Here is a 20442-nt window from a genome sequence, read left to right on the forward strand (position 1 = left end):
TATATGGGTGCTGCAAACGAAACCCAGATTCTCTGTAAGAACAACAAGTGGTCTTAACTACTGAATCATCTCTCCAGCTCCTGTGAGGTTTTTATACAGAGAAACCCCGTGGAGGAGTGGCGGGTAGCCCGACACACTTCTACCCCAACAATACTCTTCCTCTTCTCTTTAAAGATTTCTGCTGCCTCTCATACTGCATTACCATAATAGAGACATTTCTCCTCTACCAATGCTCCAACACAATTCTACAATCTTAGATAATCTTTTTTGTCTAATTGGAAATTTAGTTAGACCTTTCTACACAGTATCTGAACAAACAAACATGTTGCCTGTATCTCCAGTACCAATTTAACCATCTGTTGGCTGTTTAAATGTTATATAAAAAGCATTTCTCTTTTATCCACCTGTCCAACTATACTATATGTTTCATATAACTGTTCATCAGGATCAAATGATTGAGTCAGACAAGGTGTCACATGCTGGTAAAACGTAGCTCTTTACAGGCTAAGACAAGAGGACAGTGGTTTCTAAGTTAGCCTATGATATATAGTGAGTTCCAAGACAGCTTAAGGCAAAAAGGAAGGCAGGATGAGAAAGAGAAAGCAAGAAAACAAGAAAGAAAAAGGAAGAGAGAAAAAAGGAAGTTAAGAAAGACAGAAAGGCCATAAATGATTAAAATATCTGAGTCTACTTTCTCTTTAATTGATTTGTTTCTACTCTGAAATTCAAGTACAGCTCTCTGCCTGAATAATTATTATCCAGGTTTCAACAATCTCCTCTGGGTTTAATAACCCTTAATCCTATATATACAACACTAGCTCCTCACAAATATCCCAGATCATACTTTACAGAATAACATGGCAGTTACTTAGCAAGTCACAAGACTGGAAACAACTGTGCCATTTCTCCATCACATAAAGCAAATGATTTGCTCCTTACTACGGACTAAAACAGACCTAACAGCTAACACACAACACAAAGCTGCCAATGAGAGCAACAGTCCAAGGATGGCACAGAAAAAAGAGTGGAAGAAATCTGGGTTCATAAGCAACCACACACAGGATAATGAAGTCTCATCAAACACAACCTTTCATGATCAAAATACTAAATGGGGATTGGGTGAGATATCTTGGGGAATAAAGGCTTTGATATACAAAGCCTACTAACCTGAATTCAATTCCAGAACCATAAAGTTGGAATGAAAAACAGGCTGCACAAAGTTGTACTCTGAATACTGAGGGACCAGAGAGGGAGAGTGGGAGGGAAAGAAAGGAGGAGGGAGAGAAAGCGGGAAAGAGGGAAGGAGGAAGAATATTTTTTTAATATTACACTAGAGAAAATTTAGTTTTATATAACAAACTGCTGTGTTTTTGAAGTTTCCATCACAGCTGTTCAATTCACACACTCAAAGTTAACACAGAATAGGGAACTGGCATAACAAAAAAAATTAAAAATAAGTGGCTTATTTATCAGACCATGAGACACTAACAATGGGACTTTAAAATAAAAATAGCTGTATTAATCTCTGATATGACCGGAATCTGAAGTAGTAGCTTAGAAAGCAAACATTAAACCCAGAGTCTACAGCTTTAGGGAGATACCAAGAAGTCACTTGTTACTTTATGATGCCTGCTTTCTTCAGCTTTCCCAATCTAAGAGAGATAGGAATCTCATTTGGCTAGCAATGCCTGTGATAAAGTACAATGACATCTATATAATGGCTTTAAGGGAGCACTTCATTTCTACTCAGTGAGGCACCAAAAATCTGTACTAAGTGTACTGCTCCTTACAATGAGTGACAGGGTGTGTGCACGTATAGGAGACACTGGAACTATGCTTCAGAATCTGTAAACGTGGGTGTGCATGCACCCCTGTGGATGGATTTACTTATCTTTAAGAAATGGAGTCAAAACCAATTCAAATCAACAATGACAGCAATGTCAAGGCTAGCTCTTGAGTGTTCCTTCCCAGTATGGCTCTAACCAGGATCCTAACCTGGACTTGCTATAGGAACAGAAGGACTTGTAAAAGTGGGTTTTATTTCTGGTCTACACTTTTCTGGTTTAATTTTATAGCCTTTAATCAGTAAAAAGGAATAATGTAACTAACTGCTTCCTAGAGAGCAAAAGTTCCGACCAGAAAATGTAATAATAGGTACTCCTAAATTTATCTTCCACTCTTCATATGGTAGACTAAATTAGATTTTACTATCTGTTCCACTGAAGACAGGAAAATTATGCCATCTATGACCTGCCTTCTTTTCCTAGTCCTAATCTTCAATAAAACATACTGCTGTAGTTGAGATGATATCAACTAAAGATCAAACCTGTAATCTCATGCAGAGTATGTCTAGATGAAAGACTGTGAAGCCCAGTGATAACTAATAACATATTCCAGTCAGCATTTGTTTATCTATAGAATACCCAAACATATGTGTGCTTATACACCAGCTGGTGTGGTTTATAAAGGAAAAAAAAATTAGCCAGTCACCCAATAAAATAGTACAGACTTTTTGCTTTTCGTGGGGTTTTATTTGTTTAAGTTACATGAAGCCCAATTTGTAGAAGACAGAACTGACAATTTTTATATCTGGGGGGAAAGGAGCGGAGAGCATGGAAGATGGCTCAGTCAGTAAAGTCCTGCTTTGCAAAAACTAAAACTTGAAGTCAGATCTCCAGAATATACATGAAATGCTAAGTGTCTATAATCCCATTACTTGGGATTCTAACTGGCCCTGCCTCAAAAAGTCAATGTGGGGGGGACCAGATGAAATGATGCATGTCTTTTAGCCAGTTTGGTTTATACAGTGAGTTCCAGGACAATCAGAACTACATGGTGAGAGACCCTGTCTCAAAATAAAAAATGAAGTGGGGGCCAAGTGGTGGTATACACCTCTAATTGAAGCACTGAGGAGGTAAAGGCAGATAGGTTTCTGAGTTCAAGGTCAGCTTGGCCTGCATCAGTAATTTCAAGATAGCCAGGGTTACACAGTGAAAGCAAAGTAACAAACACACCAACATAAGGATCAATAGAGTAAGACACTGGACATCAACCTCCTGTGTATACAACACCTCCTATACACAGTTGTTGCCCATAGATACAGTCATCTTTTGTGATGGTTAGTTTTAATTACCAATTTGATACAACCTATAATCATCTGGGAACAGTCTTAATGAATAATTATCTAGGCCAAATTGGCCTGTGGCCATGTAGGTAGAGGGTTGTCTTAATTGTTAATTGGCATAGTAAGACCTGTCTATTGTAGGTAGTAACGTTCCCCAGTGAGAAGAAAAATAGCTAGGTGCTAGACAGATGGTTGAGTGGTTAATTAAGAGTGCTTACTGTGCCAACATATGGCAACTCACAACCACATGGAACTCAAGTTCCAGTGATCCAACATCCTCTTCTGGGAACCAGGCATGTATGAGGTATGCAGACATGCATGCAGATAAAACAGCATTCACATAAAATTAAAATCAATGAATCTTTATATATAAATAATCCAAATCATTAATGAATAATGTTTTCCATAAGAAGAAAGCTAATGAAAACAAACAAAACAACCAAGGATATAGTCTCTCTTCTCTCTTGCCTGTGGACATGATGTGACCAGCTGCTTGAGGTCTAGTGAAACAAAAGATTGTAACTTGGAATTGCAAGTAAAATAAGGCCTCTTCTTCCCTAAGTTGCTCTTTGTCAAGTTACTTTAATCACACCAACAGGAATTAACCTAGACACCTCCCAACTTTAACCCTAACCTAAATAAACACCCAGTTTCACTTGGTCACAGATGATCCATAGGTGAAGAGGAGGAAAGGGGAAAATAGCTTGCTTTATCTATCACCAAGTGGTTAATTCTCTAGCCACTAGGTGGCATGTGTGCCATGTAACTAGCACTCTATTAAACATCACTGGTTATAGGACCTGCATCTGGAGGATATAAAGAAAAATTAGATGTGATGTCTACCTTTATGAAATTATACATCCCTTCTTTTAATCCTCTTTAACACCTCAACAACTATTACTAAAGAGTTAGTTTTAAGTCAAAAGGAAGTTTAATCAATAGTGGCTTTAAATCTAATCATTCACAATTGACATGTAACTCAGTCATGGGCTCCCAATATGACCACACCAAGTTACTGAACTTGGGTTTGCTCTCAAATTTCAAATTATATAATTCCTCCCAGTATAAAATGATCTTTCAAAGAGCACTTAGTCCATGCATAAGCATGAAGTTGTAATTAACTATGGGAATACAGTTGTTATTCTAGTGACACACAACATGATCTATGTATTGTCGTGCCAATCTCACCTACAGGTTATCTTCTGTGTATACTAAACAGACACTCTACCAGAGGTTAAAAGCAATGGGTGCACTTCCAGAGGTCCTGAGTTCAATCCCCATCAACCACATTGTAGCTCTCAGCCATCTAGAACCAGATCAGATGCTTTTTTTTAGCACACAAGCATGCACATAGACAGAACACTGCATACCTAATAAATAAATGAGGGAGGGAGGGAGGGAGGGAGGGAGGGAGGGAGGGAGGGAGGGAGGGAGGGAGGGAGGGAGGGAGGGAGGGAGGGAGGGAGGAATCATGATGGGCATAGTGGTAGTAGTCTAGAGGTAGAGGTAGATCGTGATCTCTGTTAGTGAGCTCCAGGACAGCCAGGACATTTACATAATGAGACCCTGTTTAAAAAATAAGTAAATAAGGTAGATTTTTAAGTATGCACATAGTATGGCAGGGGTTAAAGAAGAACATGGGGGTTATAGCTAATAAAGTTAGAAGCCCAGCTAAAGTTTTAAGAACAAAAATTCACTAACAATTCTCCCCTTTAAAAAAAAAAGAGCAGCATCTGACATAGGGCACATCATGGTCACCCTGTTAGCAAAGTTCAGATGCCAAGGGCCCACAGAATACACCAGGTGCAGAGGCACATGACTGTACACTCAGAACTAGGATAAAACTACAAGTGGATCCCTAGAAATACTAGCCAGTCAACACAGTCAACTAATTGCCTTTAGCTTCAGCTTCATCATTAGAGAAACTCTTTTAAAGTGGAAAACAACTGAAGACACCAAGCACTCTCGTGTTCATACACGCACATGCACATACACAAACACCCTTAATAAACACATGCCTCCCAGAATACACATAAAAGAATCAAGTCTCAAAATTAAGCTTCAGAGACTGTGTGCGCTTGTATACTTTTTCACTGCATGCATACTCTAACCACAGCACATAAATTTTGTTAACAACATTATTGGGACACCTTACTAAGGAATCATTTTTGTAAAGATGAAGACTAAAACTGAAAATAGTTTTCATTCTCTAAGTACTATGAAATAAGACTGAATTAAAAAATCTAAATTAGTGAAAAAAAGACACTTTCACTTCAGCCAATTACAAAACCATTTCCTTGAAAAGCTGAAAAATTCCTGAGGTGGATGTGGTGGCGCATACCTATAAACTCAGGAAGTCAGGGTTAGCTTGGGCTGCACATCAAGTGGGGACCTTCGTGCATTAAACAGTAAAACTCTACAAATGTAGTCAACAAATTCACAAAACTAGAGAGTATTAGACTGTAAGATGCCTCTATAAAGTTCAAGCATACCGTCTTACACCACCACACAGTTCATTACTTCAAAGCATCCCACTTTCAGATGGATTTTAAAGATTTATTTTAGTCACATGTCCTAAATTCTAGGTGGAAAAGAAACATTTTTTGTTGTTTTTGTTTTACAAGACAGGGTGTCTCTGTATTGTTTTGGAGGCTGTCGGTCCAGCCCACCCTCAAACTCACAGAGATCCACCTGCTTCTGCCTCCCGAGTGCTGGGATTAAAGGTGTGTGCTGCCACCGCCCAACAACATCTTTATTTTTAATAACCTTCAAATTTTAGAATTAAGAAAAGTATGAAGAAAATGAGCTGAGAAAAGGAAAATAGAAACGGAGATGATTGTTGCCAAACATAGCTAAAATGTGACAGTAAATAAATGTTTTTAAAGCTTTTTCCCCCCTGAGACAGGGTTTCTCTGTGGCTTTGGAGGCTGTCCTGGAATTAGCTCTTGTAGACCAGGCTGGTCTCGAACCCACAGAGATCCTGCCTGCCTCTGCCTCCAGAGTGCTGGGATTAAAGGCGGGCACTACCACCTCCCGGCTTAAAGCTTTTAATTGATATTCAGTTACTGGTTTGCCCAAAATACTTGCAACTGTATTAGATAAGTATGTTTATTCATTTGTGTACATATATTTGCATTTGTGTACATATCAATAATGATGCAAAAGGAGGATGAAGTTTTAACACAATAATGATTTCTAAAGTTGAACTCAGAAGTGGGTAGGGAGATGGCTCAGTAGATAAAGTGTTTATTATGCCAGCATGAGGACTGGAATTTGGGTCCCAAGGTCCTGCTTAAGAGCCAAGTAAACATGGCCTTTACCTGTTATCTTAGTTCTTGGGAGGCAAAAGTCATTGTAGTGGGTAAGATCAGCAAGCTGTGGGTTCAACTTCAAGACCAGGATTCAAAAAATAAAGTGGAAATTGATAGAAGATACCTGAGGTCATTTCAAGCTTCCACACATATGCTAACAAGCATACATATGCAAGAGTACACACACACACACACACACACACACACACACACACACACACATATACACACAGAGTCTTGTATTAATTACACATATACAGTGCAAACTATAGGAGAGACAGCAAAAAGGGCATTGTGCTATATGATATGCTAAGAAAAAAGATAAAATGTTCACTTAAAAGAGCTAGCTGAACAAGATGGCACATCACTGAAATCCCACTAACTGGGAGGTTAGGAGGAGAAGATCCTTAAATTCAGGTCAACCTTGCTTCTAAAAAAAAGAAAACACAAAGGGTCAAAAGCAAAGAGGACAGCATCATAGCAAGAATCACTTTGGAGGGCTGGAAAAATAGCTGAAGAAGTTTCTTGCATAGGACTGCAGTTCAGCAGCACCAACATTGGATGGCTCACATCCACCAACATAACTCCAGCTCCAAGAAAGGATCTGATGCCTCTGGTGTCACATGCATATATGCACAGACACACATATAATTAAAAGTAAAATTTTTAAAATAATCATTTTTGTTCGAGGCCAGCTGATCTACAGAGTTCCAGGATAGCCAGAGCTGCTACAAAGAGAAACCTTGTTTTGAAAAACAAACAAAAAAGTAAATAAATGAATGGAAAATTAAAACACACACACGCTTTAAAAAAGAAATCAAAGGCAAAGCATAGTATGAACAAAACGAATCTTCATCCAGCACCTCTAGGTCAGACCATGTCCCAAAGCAAAGCCTCAGAACACAGAAAAAATTAAAGGTATAGCATGCTCTAGCGTGCATCTTTGCCTATAGTGAAATAAAACTTAAAAGAAGAAACTTCAGAAATATCTAAAATTACATGAAAATTTAACAAAATGCCCTTGAAGAAAAAGAAATTTAAATTTTTCTTGAAAAAAAAATGTAAAAAAAGACTAGTGGGTTCAGCAAAAGAAGAACTAGAGAAAAGTTTGTAGCAGTCGCTGCCTGCCCATCAACAAGAAGAGGAATAGACAAACTAATGCTGCAACTCCCATTATTAGATCAAACCAAACAAACCCCAAGAGCATAAAATAATAAAAGACAAAAAAAAAAAAAGGAAAGGAAAGGAAAACCAGGGAAGAAGAGGGGAAGAGTAGGAATGTTGCCAGTGCTCACAGACATGAAGCTGTACAGCTGAAGCAGTAAGTGTAAGGTTAGACTGACATACATCTATCCCAAAAGAAGATATGTGAAAGGAATAGATGACAACTTTTTTTTTTGAGAAGAGAACAGATACATTATAAACTGACAACAGAGGATCACTAGGGACTATGAAGAAAAACTTCTTGAATAAAACTGAACATATCATCTACAAAAAAAAATGAACCATAACAGTATCTTAGCAGGCCAATAGCAGGATGTTGTCAATCATAAAAACTTTGATATCAAAAAAGGCCTAGAGCCAAACTTATAGAATAAAACCAAAATCAATTCTTTCAAAATTATTTATAAGTCCTAAAGAGGAAGTCTTCTAATTTCCTTCAACCAGACCTCTGATTAAAAAAAGACCCTGATTTTAAAAACAAAACAAAAAAAATCCAAAAACATACAGATGATAAGCATTAGCATACAAAGCATGAAGGTCAACATCTCCAAAACACATAGATGCAAAACTTCTCAAAGCTGGGCATGGTGGTACACACCTTTAACCCACCTAGAGGATATTTCAATACTTAATTTCCATGGACCAAACACTAAGGTACTACAGTTTAAATCACATATTGAGCCTCCTCACACAGTGATAGTGGGTGACTTCAGTACCCACTCCTAATAATAGACAGATGATCCAGACAAAAACTAAACAAAGAAATGCTGGAGCTAACTAACATCATAACCAAATGAATCTAACAGATATTTACAGAACTTTTCATTCAAATATGAAAGAATACCTCTTCTCAGCACCTTACCAAACTTTCTCCAAAACTGACCACATACTTTGACACAAAGTAAGTGTCAACAGATTTAAAAAAAAAAAACTGAAATCACACCCAGCATCCTACATGACTCCCACAGATTAGAGATGGATATCAACAACAGAAAGCTTACAATTAATGAAAACTGAACCTAGTTACTGAAATAAAAATGGGTCAGAACAGATTAAAATGTAAAAGATCAAAAAGTAAAATTGAATGAAAATAAAACACAACATGCCCTAACTTATGGAACACAATAAAGTGCCTACATATGAGAGAGAGAGACAGACAGACAGACAGAGAGAGACAGAGACAGGCAGACAGATGTCTCACATTAGCAATTTAATAGCACACCTAAAAGACCTACAACACAGAAGAAATAATACCCAAAAAGAATAGATGGCAAGAAATAATCAGACTGGGACTGAATCAATAAACTAGAAATAAACAAAAAAAGCAATACAAGAAGAAATCAATGAAGGAGTTGGTTCTTTGAGAAAACCAGTAGGATTAACAAACCCTTAGCAAAACAAACTAAAAGGTGGAGAGAGAAGATGAATATTAATAAAATTAGAGATGAAAAAGTAGACATTAACAGACAAGGAAATCCAGAGACGCACAAGGGCATATTTTAAAAACCTGTACTACACCAAATTGGTATCTAGAAGAAACATAATTTTCTCAGTATATACCACCTACCAAATTAAAATCAAAATCAGGTAAGCAATTTAAACAGACTATAATTCCTAGTGAAATAGAAGCAGTAATTAAGTCTACCAATCAAAAGAAGCCCAGATGGCTTATGGCACATCAATTTCAAAAAGTTAACCCCAAAACTCCTCAAATTATTCCACAGAAAAGAACTCGGTCCAATTCCTTTTACAAAGACTCAGTTACAGATACCTAAACCACATAAAGATTCAACAAAGAAATAGATTTTAGACCAATTCCCCTTATGAGCACGGGTACAAAAAGTCTCAATGAAATACTTGCAAACTGAATCCAAGAACGCAACCAGAAAGATCTACCATGATTAAGAGACTTCATCCCAGAGATGAAGGCATGATTGATCATATGCAAATCAACATACGAAATCCACCATATTTCCACAACTGATAAAACACTTTCAGCAAAGTAGCAGGGTATAAAACTAACACAAACAATCAGTAGCCTTCCTACATACAAATGACAATCAGACTGAGAAATAAACTAGGGACATAACAACCTTCACAATAGCCACAAATAATATAAAAAATCTTGGGGTAACCAAACAAGCAAGTAAAAGATATCTATGATAAAAACCTTAAGACAGTGAAGTAAGAAATTGAAGACATCAGAAAATGGAAATATCTGTGCAGGTCTAGTGTAGGAAAAATGGGTATCCTACCAAAAGCAATCTACAGATCCATTTCAATCCCAACCAAAATCCATCACAGAACAGAGAGGACAATTTTCAATTTCATATGAAAACTCAAAAAACCCAGGATAGCTAAAGCACTCCTGAATAATAAAAGAATTGCAAGATCACCATGCCTGATCTCAAACTGTACTACAGAGCTAATAATAGTAATAAAAACAGCATGGTATTGGCACAAAAACAGCCATGTTGATCAACGTAATTGAGCTGTAGACCTAGAAATAAGTGCATACCTATGGACACCTGATTTTTTATAAAGAAGCCAGAAATACACACTGGGGGTGGGGGGAGAAGACAACTTTTTTTCCTTTTGGGGGTGGGTAGGTGAGTGTAGTATTGGCTGTCCTGGAACTTGTTCTGTTGACCAGGCTGGCCTCTAGCTCACAGAGTGCTGGGGTCAAAGGAGAGCGCCACTGCCACTGCCCGGCTCAGCATTTTCAACAAACGGTGCGGGTAAAATTAGAGGCTGCATACAAGAGAATGCAAATAGATCCCTATTTGTCACCCTTCAGAAAAATCAACTCCAGCTGGATCAAAGATCATAACATAAAGACAGACACAATGAATTCGCAGAGAAAGAAGTGGGCAATAAATAGTTTTGAACTCATTGACACAGGAAAAGACTTTCTTAATAGAACGCTGATAGCACAGGCACTATGAACAACAAGAAATAGGACCTCATGAAACTGAAAAACTTCAACGACAAAGGACACTGTCATTCAGACAAAGTGTCTGCCTACAGAATGGGGAAAGATTTTTTTACCAACTACACATCTAACAGAGAGCTAATATCCAAAATATATAAAAGAACTTAAAAAGCCAGATATAATGAAAACAAATAACTCAGTTTTAAAATTGGGGTACGATTCTAAACAGAATTCTCAAGAGGAAACTCAAATAGCTGGGAAACACTTGAAGAAATGACCAACGTCCTTAGCCCGTAAGGGAAATGCAACTCAAAACTACCTTGAGATTTCACCTTACACCAGTCAGAATGGCTAAGGTAAATAAAACAAATGACAGCTCATGCTGATGAGGATGTGAAGTAAGGCAAACATTCTCCCATTGCTGGTGGAAATGCAAACTTGTATACCACTATGAAAACTAATGTGGCAGTTCCTTGGGAGGATGGGAACTGATCCACCTCAAGAGGCAACTGCATCACTCTTGGGCATATGCCCCAAATGACACTTCTCCTACCACAGAGACACTTGTTCAGTCATGTTCACAGCTGCTCTTCTAATACCCAGAAATTGGAAACAACCCAGATGTCCATCAACAGATGAATGCATAAAGAAAACCTGATGTGTTTACATAATGGAGTATTATTCAGTTGCTTATAAAAATGAAGTCATGAAATTCACAGGTAAGATGATAAAAGTTAGAAAAAATCATTCTGAGTACAGTAACTCAGGCCCAGTGAGACAAATATGATTATGTACTCACTTATATGCGGATGTCAGCTGCTAAATCATTGATAATTGAAAGGTAATATGTATAACTACAGAGGACAGAGTGTAAGGGATAGCAGAGGAAGGTTGGACATCTGAAGGATGAGGAAATAGAATTACATAGAGGGAGACTAGAATGGGAGGATCAAATGGACTAGGGAAACGGAAGGAAAAGCTAAAACTAGGGTCATTTGAGGGTTTTATGGAAACATACTAGAAGCATCCTAAAATATATACATATAACACGGCTTTTTGTTGTTTTTATTAAACATATTATATGTCCTTAGCTGGGTAAAGTAGAGCACATCTTTAATCTCAGCACTTGGTAGACAGAGGAAGGCAGATTTCTGTGAGTTTGAGGCCACTATGGTCTATATAATGAATTCCAGGACAACCAGAGCAACATAGTGAGAGCTTGTCTCAAAAAAACCCCAAAACAAGCTGGGCGTTGGTGGTGCACCTTTAATCACAGCACTCGAGAGCCAGAGGCAGGTGGATCTCTGTGAGTTCAAGGCCAGCCTGGCCTACAAAGCGAATTCCAGGACAGCCTCCAAGACAATACAGAGAAACCCTGTCTCGAAAAAACATTACAGTTGCTGGGGTTTTTTTTAATTAATTTATTTATAAGCATTGCTGTGAAGGTATCAGATCTCCTGGAAGTGGGGTTACAAACAGTTGTGAACTATAAGAATGTGCAACTAAGAGGAACTGGAGAATTAAAGTTTAGGAAAAAAAATCAGAAAGTCAAAAATCAAGGTATGAAACAGATCATCAAAAATTACAAGGGAAGCTTAGTGGTGGTGTCATGTGCCTTTAATCCCAGCACTCAGGAAGCAGAACTGGAGATCAGCCTGGTCTACAGAGCAAGTTCCAAGACAGTCAGGGCTACACAAAGAAACCCTGTCTTAAAAAAACAAAACAAAATAAATAATTATAAGGTAAAAAAAAGAGTAACAAAGAAATGGTGCTGCCCAAAAAAAATACTGATAGGTCCATTAAAGAGATTGCTGGATGTCACTGTTTAATAACTTATAAGATAATCAGGACATCCCTACTTTGTGTAGCTTAATATTTCCATGATATAAGCTATTTTCTTAGAAGATATTTTAAAAAGGTAAAGCAAGTGCTTATGAGAGACAGCTCAGTGAGTAAAGGAGCTTGCTGCCAAAGCTGATGCCCCAAGTCTGACTCCCACAATCCACATAGTATAAGGGGAGAACTTTCACAAGTTGTCCTCTGACCATATACACCCACAAATATACACACGCAATAAGTTTTTTTTTTTAAATTGAGAACCGACAGTCTCCAAAACAATACAGGTGTATTGTAAACAATAATGTTTACTTATGTGTATATGTCTAAGAAAGAGTACTGCAATGAGCGTGCAGTTTCCTGTGGAAGCCAGAGGCGTCTGGTGTCCCTGCTGTCTCGTAAAAACCAATGAATGAATGAATGAATGAATGAATGAATGAATGAATGAATGAATGAATGAAGTGGGGCTGGAACGAAGGCTGAGTGATTATGGGCACTGGCTACTCTACCAGAAGATCTAGGTTTTATTCCAAGCAAACACACTGTGGCTCACAACTTTCTGTAATTCCAGTTCCAGAGAATCTAACCCTCTTCTGACCTCCTTGGATACCCCATATGCACACGGTATTATATATTAATACACATACATACATGCAGGCAAAACTTAGACACATAAATATTTTTCTAGAAAAAAATGAAACAACCTTTAATTTTACAAAGAAACTTTCTGAGATTCCATAAACACCAAGATAATACTCTTCTTAATGAGCAACAAAGTGAGCAGAACACTGTCCAGATGGCATTCAAGTGTAGAAAACACTGCCAGAGAGAATATCCCATGCAGACATCTTCTACTCATGCCATGAGCCCCACAACTTAAGATTTTTTATTCTAATCTTGCAGGTATGTTTAAGGTACACATCATATGTTTTAGGTACATAAAGACTGAGCAAAACAGAAACCAATGGTTTAACCCAGGACTTTACAATACCGTTCACTAAAGAAACATTTTTCTTCATATTCATACTAACAAAATAAGCTTTGAACAATTACTTGACGATTCAATATACTATGAAATATACTAAAATGAGTTTCTTTCAGAAAGTTGCAATTTAGCTTTCATAAAAGACATTCATGTATACAAAATGATTCAAACAAAGTAAGACTCAAGGGAAAGATTGAGAAAGAGACCTGCTTTTTTCACTCTGTCAGTAGACATCAAAACAGATGGAAGACTGTTTTGTGTATAGACCAATGATAACAGTACATTTGTATACAAATGGTATGGGCAGTATATAAATAAGTATATATTATTATGTGTTTTTGTCAAAATTCTCCGTAAGATCCCATACCTGTTTCCACAATATTTTCTGTTTCTGTCGTCTCCAGCCCATCCATGCTGTCCTCATCTTCCACTGTAGATTTTCCTCTATTTCGAGGCCTATAGCAAAAAAGATAAATAATAACAACAATGATCACATAAAGTTAAACACTAAAATTTTTGCTTGGTTGTTGTTTTTTGAGACATTCTTAGATATAACCCAGGGTGTCCTTGATCTCCTAAACTACCTGCCTCGTCCTTCCAACTACTGAGATGGATAGCATGTAGCACCACATCCAGATAAACGTTAAATTTTAAGGCTTAGATTTAAACACTTAGATACAAAGCAAACTTGGAAAGTATAACAAATAAAATTTAAGCTTTCTCCAGCATAATAGTGAATCAAGAAATATAAAAGCTTTTCTCCCTTAAAACCTAAATGTGAGGGCTAGCCAAGTTAATAAATATCTTAAGTTTGGAAGTGCTGATTTGGGACTTTGATTCAGGACTTGACCTTTCCAAGACTTTCTCTGTATCCATTAGTGACTTCTACATTCCTAGTAAGTTCTTTACAAAGTTCAGACTTTAAAAAGGTTATATTCTACACTCAGTGAAATTTAAATTTACTAAAAGCCTAAGTAATTGGGTCAGAAGATAATTCAGAGGGTAAAGGTACTTGTCTCCAACCCTGGTATCCTGAGTTAGGACCTACAAGGTGAAAGGAGTAAACTAACCCCTGTAGTTGCCGAACCTCCACAAATGCTCCAAGATTTGCTCATGTGTATATGCAAACTTAGAAACATAGAAATAAGCCAGCAGTAATAAGATTAAGTAAATTTAAGAGGAAAACAAACAAATAAACGACAAATAGCATATGTAAGTGGCCAGACCTGGTAGTTCAAACCTTTAATCCCAGTCCTCAATTGGATCTCTAAGCGTTTAAGGTCAGCCTGGTCTACATGGCAAATTCCAATCCAGCCAGGGCTACAAATGTGACCCAATCTCAATTATCAGTATCAGTATGTATATCTAGAATAAAAGATAAGAACAAGCTATATAGCTTAGTGGTAGAAAACTTATCTAATATGTATGAGACCCTGGGTTCAATCACCAACAGAAAAATTAATTAATTAAAGTGAAATACGAAAGAGCTGTTCAACAGATATCTTGTTCATTAACTGCAGCAGACAACACAGTTTTATTGTTTTAATTCACAGCCAAAAGCTGACAGTTCATTTAAAATAAAAAAAAATTTTTGATTACATGCAGAGCACTCTTCTAGGCATATTTAGTGGCCCTTATTCAATAGTGGTTCTCAATAGGGTGAGTGGTTGTCCCCCAGGAAATACCTGAAATATTTGTTGTGGTGAAATATGGTGTGGAGAAACTACTCTCTGCCTAGCCAGTAGAGTCCAGTGGTGCTGCTAAACACCCTACAATACCCCTGCCAAGAAATCAGGTTCTATTATCTATCTTCTTTGTCTACTGCAGTACTAATAAATATAAGAGTTCCACTTTTCCCCAATTATTTTATGATAAAATTTAGATACCATAAAATATTTAAAGATATGTGAACTAGAGTTCACATATGGCATAGTAGTTAAGAGTACTTCCTGCTCTTCTAGGACCTGAGTTCAATTCCCAGCACCCATTATCAGGCATCTAAAAACCACCTGTTAACTCTAGATCCAGACAACCTGATGCACTCTCCTGGTCTCTGGGAGCTCCTACTCACAAGTGGCATTTAGACACAGACCCATACACATACATATAAATTTTCTTAATATCACGAAGTATAAAGTTCTAATGTTTTAAAAAATTGCTAAATAGGACTAGACATTCCATAAATCTTAAAATTTGGTTAAAGAAATGATCTCCTGGCATTTGAAGCTAAGATGACATTTGATTGGTCATTTTGAACTCTTTGTAGTAATAAATTACATTTGCCACTTCTTTGCATGCAGTTATCTCACAGAGAAATGTTTCGCTACCTGGCTTCTCTTGCATGGAGTGCCAGTATCTGCCTCTCTTCCAAACTATCTTACCAATTCTGCATTTTTTAATGGTCAAAAATTCATAAAAGATCAGGCAAAATGGCTCAGTGGTTTATGGTTGTAACCAAACAAGACGACAGAGTTCAGTGTAGGAGACTTTAGGGCTGAGCCTCTAGGCCCAGGCACCTGGCAAAGGAAGACTATACTCTACACACGTGGTAGAAGGAAAGAACCACCTGACCTCTACACATGTACAGTGGTGCTCCATGTACCAACACAAATACTCTAAATAAAATGTGAAAAAAATCCATAAAATCATCTACAACACAGCAAAGAAATACTCAACTCCCAGGATTAACATTTAAAGCCTTTTAAACAAATAACATCTTGCTTCCCATCCTTCATTCTTTTCATCTCCAGAAGATCCTTTCCATCCCAAATGACTTACGAAACCTACAAATAATCATTTTAAATGGAAAATATGAAAATACGTTCTTGAAATTATATAGCTTCTACAATTTTCAGGATAAGTAAAGAGGTAACTTTCCCTTTGAAATGGAATCTGTGATGCAAAATGCAGTGGCTTAAAGAATAACCCCCACTGGTTCATATATTTGAATGATTAGTCACCAGAGAGTGGAATTCTTTGAAAGGATTAGAAGGATTAGGAAGTATGGCCTTGTCCTAGGGGGGCTTTGAGACTTTAAAAGCACATGCCAAGTCCAGTCTCTCTCTCTCTCTCTCAGCCTCTCTGCTTGCAGATGAGGATATAGTTCACAGCTACTACTGCAGCACCATGCATGCCACTATGCTGCTGCCATGATAACAATGTACTAAACCTCTGAAAATGTAAGCAAGTACCCAGTTAAATGCTTCTTTTTATAAGAGTTGCCTTGGTCATCATGTATTTTAACAGAAAAAATATAATTATTTATCAGGGCTTCATTCCTCTAGCATTGAAGGCTTGTGTCACCACACCACAAATATATTACTAGTAAGAACAGAAATTGCCATAATTAATCTTTAGTGATATTTGTCATTATTAAAAGCATAAGAGGAGCTGGAGAGATGCATCTGCTCAGTAGTTAAGAGCACTGACTGTTCTTCCAGAGGACCCAAGTTCAATTCCCAGTATCCACAGGGCAGTTCACAACTGCCTGTAACTCTAGTTCCAGGGGATTCAACATTGTCACGCAGACATATATGCAAGTAAAACACCAATGCACATAAAATACAAATAAAAACTAAAAAAAAAAATAAAAGCCACAAAAAAGTCATTAGAATTTGCATAACGTTTGGATCAGGAAAAGAAGTTGAGAATTTATCATGAGTAATCAGCAAATCACAAAAGTCAAGTCCAGAGCAGGCTGCAGAATCTCCTTGCTGACCAACTGCAGATCCAACTTCGAATCGGACCCACACAACATCTACTCCATCTTTGAACTGTAGGAGTATATAGAGGAGCCAGTCTTACCGATTCAGATGTCATCACTAAATGGGGCCAGTCCTGGCCTGAGGATGGATTCCCCCACCCCACTGCCACCCCCACGGCCACTGCCACCACCACTTTAGAGCTGCAATGATTGCAGCCTCTGCTGCTTGCCCTGCTGGGAAATAGAGAGGGGGTGGGCAGTGGTGCTGCCTCCAAGCTACAAGCACAGAAGTAGAGCCTGGCCAGCCTCAGGGAGGCTGACATCAAAAACAGCAAGGTATGTTGCAGCCTGGAGCTCTAAAGGAACCTGCCCCCAAACGCTATGCCTAGCTGCAGTATCTCCCGGACTCTGAGAAACAGCAGGATATCTGAGATGAGTCCCAGCAATGGTTTATAATGCATCAGAAATCAAAGACCTTGAACCAGACCAATGACTCACTGCAATGAATATTTCTATGTAAAGCTGTTTAGGCAAAAGGAAGGAAGTACTGTTTGACACACTGACTGCAGTTTACAATGCCACTAAAACAAAGGAATATGCAGTGGAAAGGTGGGATAGTAGAGGAACAGAGAGGAGTATGTGTGGTGGAGACAAACAGCTAGAGACTCAAAGGTGATGGATGACAGGTGTGAGAGAAGGTTGCATATCATCACTGAGGGCCATGCAGATGCCCATGATCTGTGGGGCAAATGAAGCCTGTAAGCCATGCTGTGGGAGGGCAGGGAGACGGATGGGATATGTTCGTGGGAGTGGCCTGTGCAGCCAACCTGAGATCACATTGTGTCTGTGGTCTCTACTGCCTCTGAGAGTCATTTTTGGATGCATGATCTTACTAGAGCCAGGGGCTGTATGATGCTGATGGCCCTGGGCTGTGCTGCTGCCAGGCGCCAGGTTGATGTGGGTGGGCCAGGTTGGCAGAGAGCTGCATTAATGTCCACTGGAAACCATGTGGGTATCCAAGATTCATGCTGTCACCAGAAACGATGTGGGAATTCATAATCTGTACTCCCACTGACTATAAAAAGAGTAAGAAAGCTACTTTTTACAGTAGCATTGATGACTGCAGATTCACAGTAGAGAAAGAGATATAGAATGCTTCAGTAACAACCTCTACTCCTAACCCCTCAAAAAAGTAACAGCCTACACAAGAAACCATTGAAGACAACTCTTTAAATTTGTAACAATGGCTGGGGAGCAGGTAGGGAAAGACAGTTTTCTTTAAGGGACTGGTTACTGAGAGTTTGACCATGGAGCAAATTTAACTTGTGGTTTGGGTTGGTTTTTTTATACAGGGGAGGGGAATCACAAGGGTGGGAGGCAGGCCTGGGAGGACTGAAGAATGGTGGGTGTGATTGGGGGGCTTCATGTGAAATTTCCAGATAATGAATAAAAATACTATATTGGAAAAATAAAAGTACAGTCATTAAACGTAGGGCATTCATCTAGGCACTGTGCTTGTATTGGTTTGAATGACAAATGTCCTCTAGAGGCTTAGGTAGTGCTCTTTTGGGGCTTAGAAAATGAGGCCTTGTTAGAGAAGGCATGTAACTGGGGGTAGGCTTAGCGAGTTAAAAGGTTGGCATACTTTATACTTGTGGTCCATAATGAGCTCTCCACTTCCTGCTCCAGCTACCATGTCTCCCCATCATGACAAATCTAAGCCTTTAAGACAGTGGTCCTCAACCTTCCTAATGCTGCAACCCCTTAATAAAGGTCCTCATGTTGTGGTGTCCCCAAACACAAAACTATTCCATTGCTACTTCATAACTGCAATTTTACTACTGTTATGAATTGTAATATAAATATCTGAAGTGCAGGAGATCTGGTATGTGACCCCCAAAGGGGTCACGACAAACAGTTGATAACCACTGCTCTATAACCATAATCCCAAATAAATACTTTTTTCCATTAGTTTTCTTGATCATGGAATTTTATCACAGCAATAGGAAAGTACTTAACACAGTGTTTAACTCTCAACAAATAGAGATGAAGGCCCTGCATGACATCTTGAGTTCTATCTCTAGGATACACATGATGAAGGAAGGGAACCAACTCCAGCAAATCATCCTCTGACCTCCCACAGCACGTGTGCCTCCCTATATACACACAAAACAAATTAACTGAAATGTAACTTTAAATGATAGATTATCAGCAGGGATTTCCTTGTCTACCCAGAAAAGACTAAATGATGATACTCAGCAGCTACAAAAATCATACACAACTATAGTTACTGATATATAATCTTTATTGACTATCCTTCCCATGCAAAAAGAAAAGCAAATTTTTCTGCATATTTTCTAGACAGTGTGTGTGCGTGTGTGTGTGTGTGTGTGTGTGTGTGTGTGTGTGTGTAAATATAACAAGTGAAACCATTAACATGATGGGTACAAAATATTTTCCTTATTCCTAGGATCCACATTGTGAAGAAAACCAACTATCTCAAGTTGTCTTCTGACCTCCACGTGTATGCCATGACAGGCATGTGGGCATGGGGCCTGTGTCCACATCCCCACCCCCACCACACACACACACACACACACACACACACACACACACACACACACACACACACACACACAGCAAGAAGTAGCAAGAAGTAACATTTATTTGTGCATCTATGGAGGTGTTTCTAGAGAGAACCAGGCATGAGGGGACAATGAGAGGCAAGCAGAGCTGAGGGCGCAGGGCACCTTGCAAAGGACTTACTGAAAAAAGTCCATGCCCCTGTTCCTTTTCTGAGTTGTGCATCCCTCACTTCTGCCACCTGCTGGTATCAGGAACTAAAAATGAATACCAGAGACTCTAAGAGAGAACTTCCAAGCTTTCAGCTATGGTTAGGAACGTTCTAAATGGTCCAGCTGTCTAGACTGGGAAACTGGTCTTGCCTCTCCAGTATGCAGACTGCCATTGTCGCATTAGGCTAATCCAATATATACTCTGTTAATATATATTATGTATATATTTATCTAGAAAGGCACCTATATCTAACACTGGACATAGTAAAATATTGAGCTACCTCCTAAGAATCAAATACTGACATCAGCTACACTGGGTAATCTCACTCTGCCATTAGTTACTAGATCAGAAACACTGATGGGAAAGATAGGCAGTGTGGAGTCTATGATACATGTTATGGGGGCTGGTATGTCTATACTAGATGAAAAATATAGAATTGGATGGAAAAATGTTGCGTGTGTGCGTGCGTGCGTGTTAGGGAAAGTGAATGTTCATTTCTTCTTACAAGAGATGGAGGGAAGTATTCGGAAT

General features: G+C 38.5%; 1 protein-coding gene across 13 annotated transcripts in view; it reads right to left on the minus strand.

The window, feature by feature from the left end:
* The window catches only part of Kmt2c (lysine methyltransferase 2C), a 191967-nt gene that overhangs the window by 134084 nt on the left and 37441 nt on the right, over nucleotides 1–20442 (minus strand). For all 13 annotated transcript variants that reach the window (XM_040739277.1, XM_040739283.1, XM_040739278.1 and 10 more), the window contains one exon: nucleotides 13780–13868. In XM_040739277.1, the coding sequence (XP_040595211.1) occupies nucleotides 13780–13868 (89 nt within the window). The remainder of the gene's footprint in view (nucleotides 1–13779; nucleotides 13869–20442) is intronic.

This window comes from Mesocricetus auratus, unplaced genomic scaffold, assembly GCF_017639785.1.
Source record: "Mesocricetus auratus isolate SY011 unplaced genomic scaffold, BCM_Maur_2.0 Super-Scaffold_100676, whole genome shotgun sequence".
Classification (NCBI taxonomy): domain Eukaryota; kingdom Metazoa; phylum Chordata; class Mammalia; order Rodentia; family Cricetidae; genus Mesocricetus; species Mesocricetus auratus.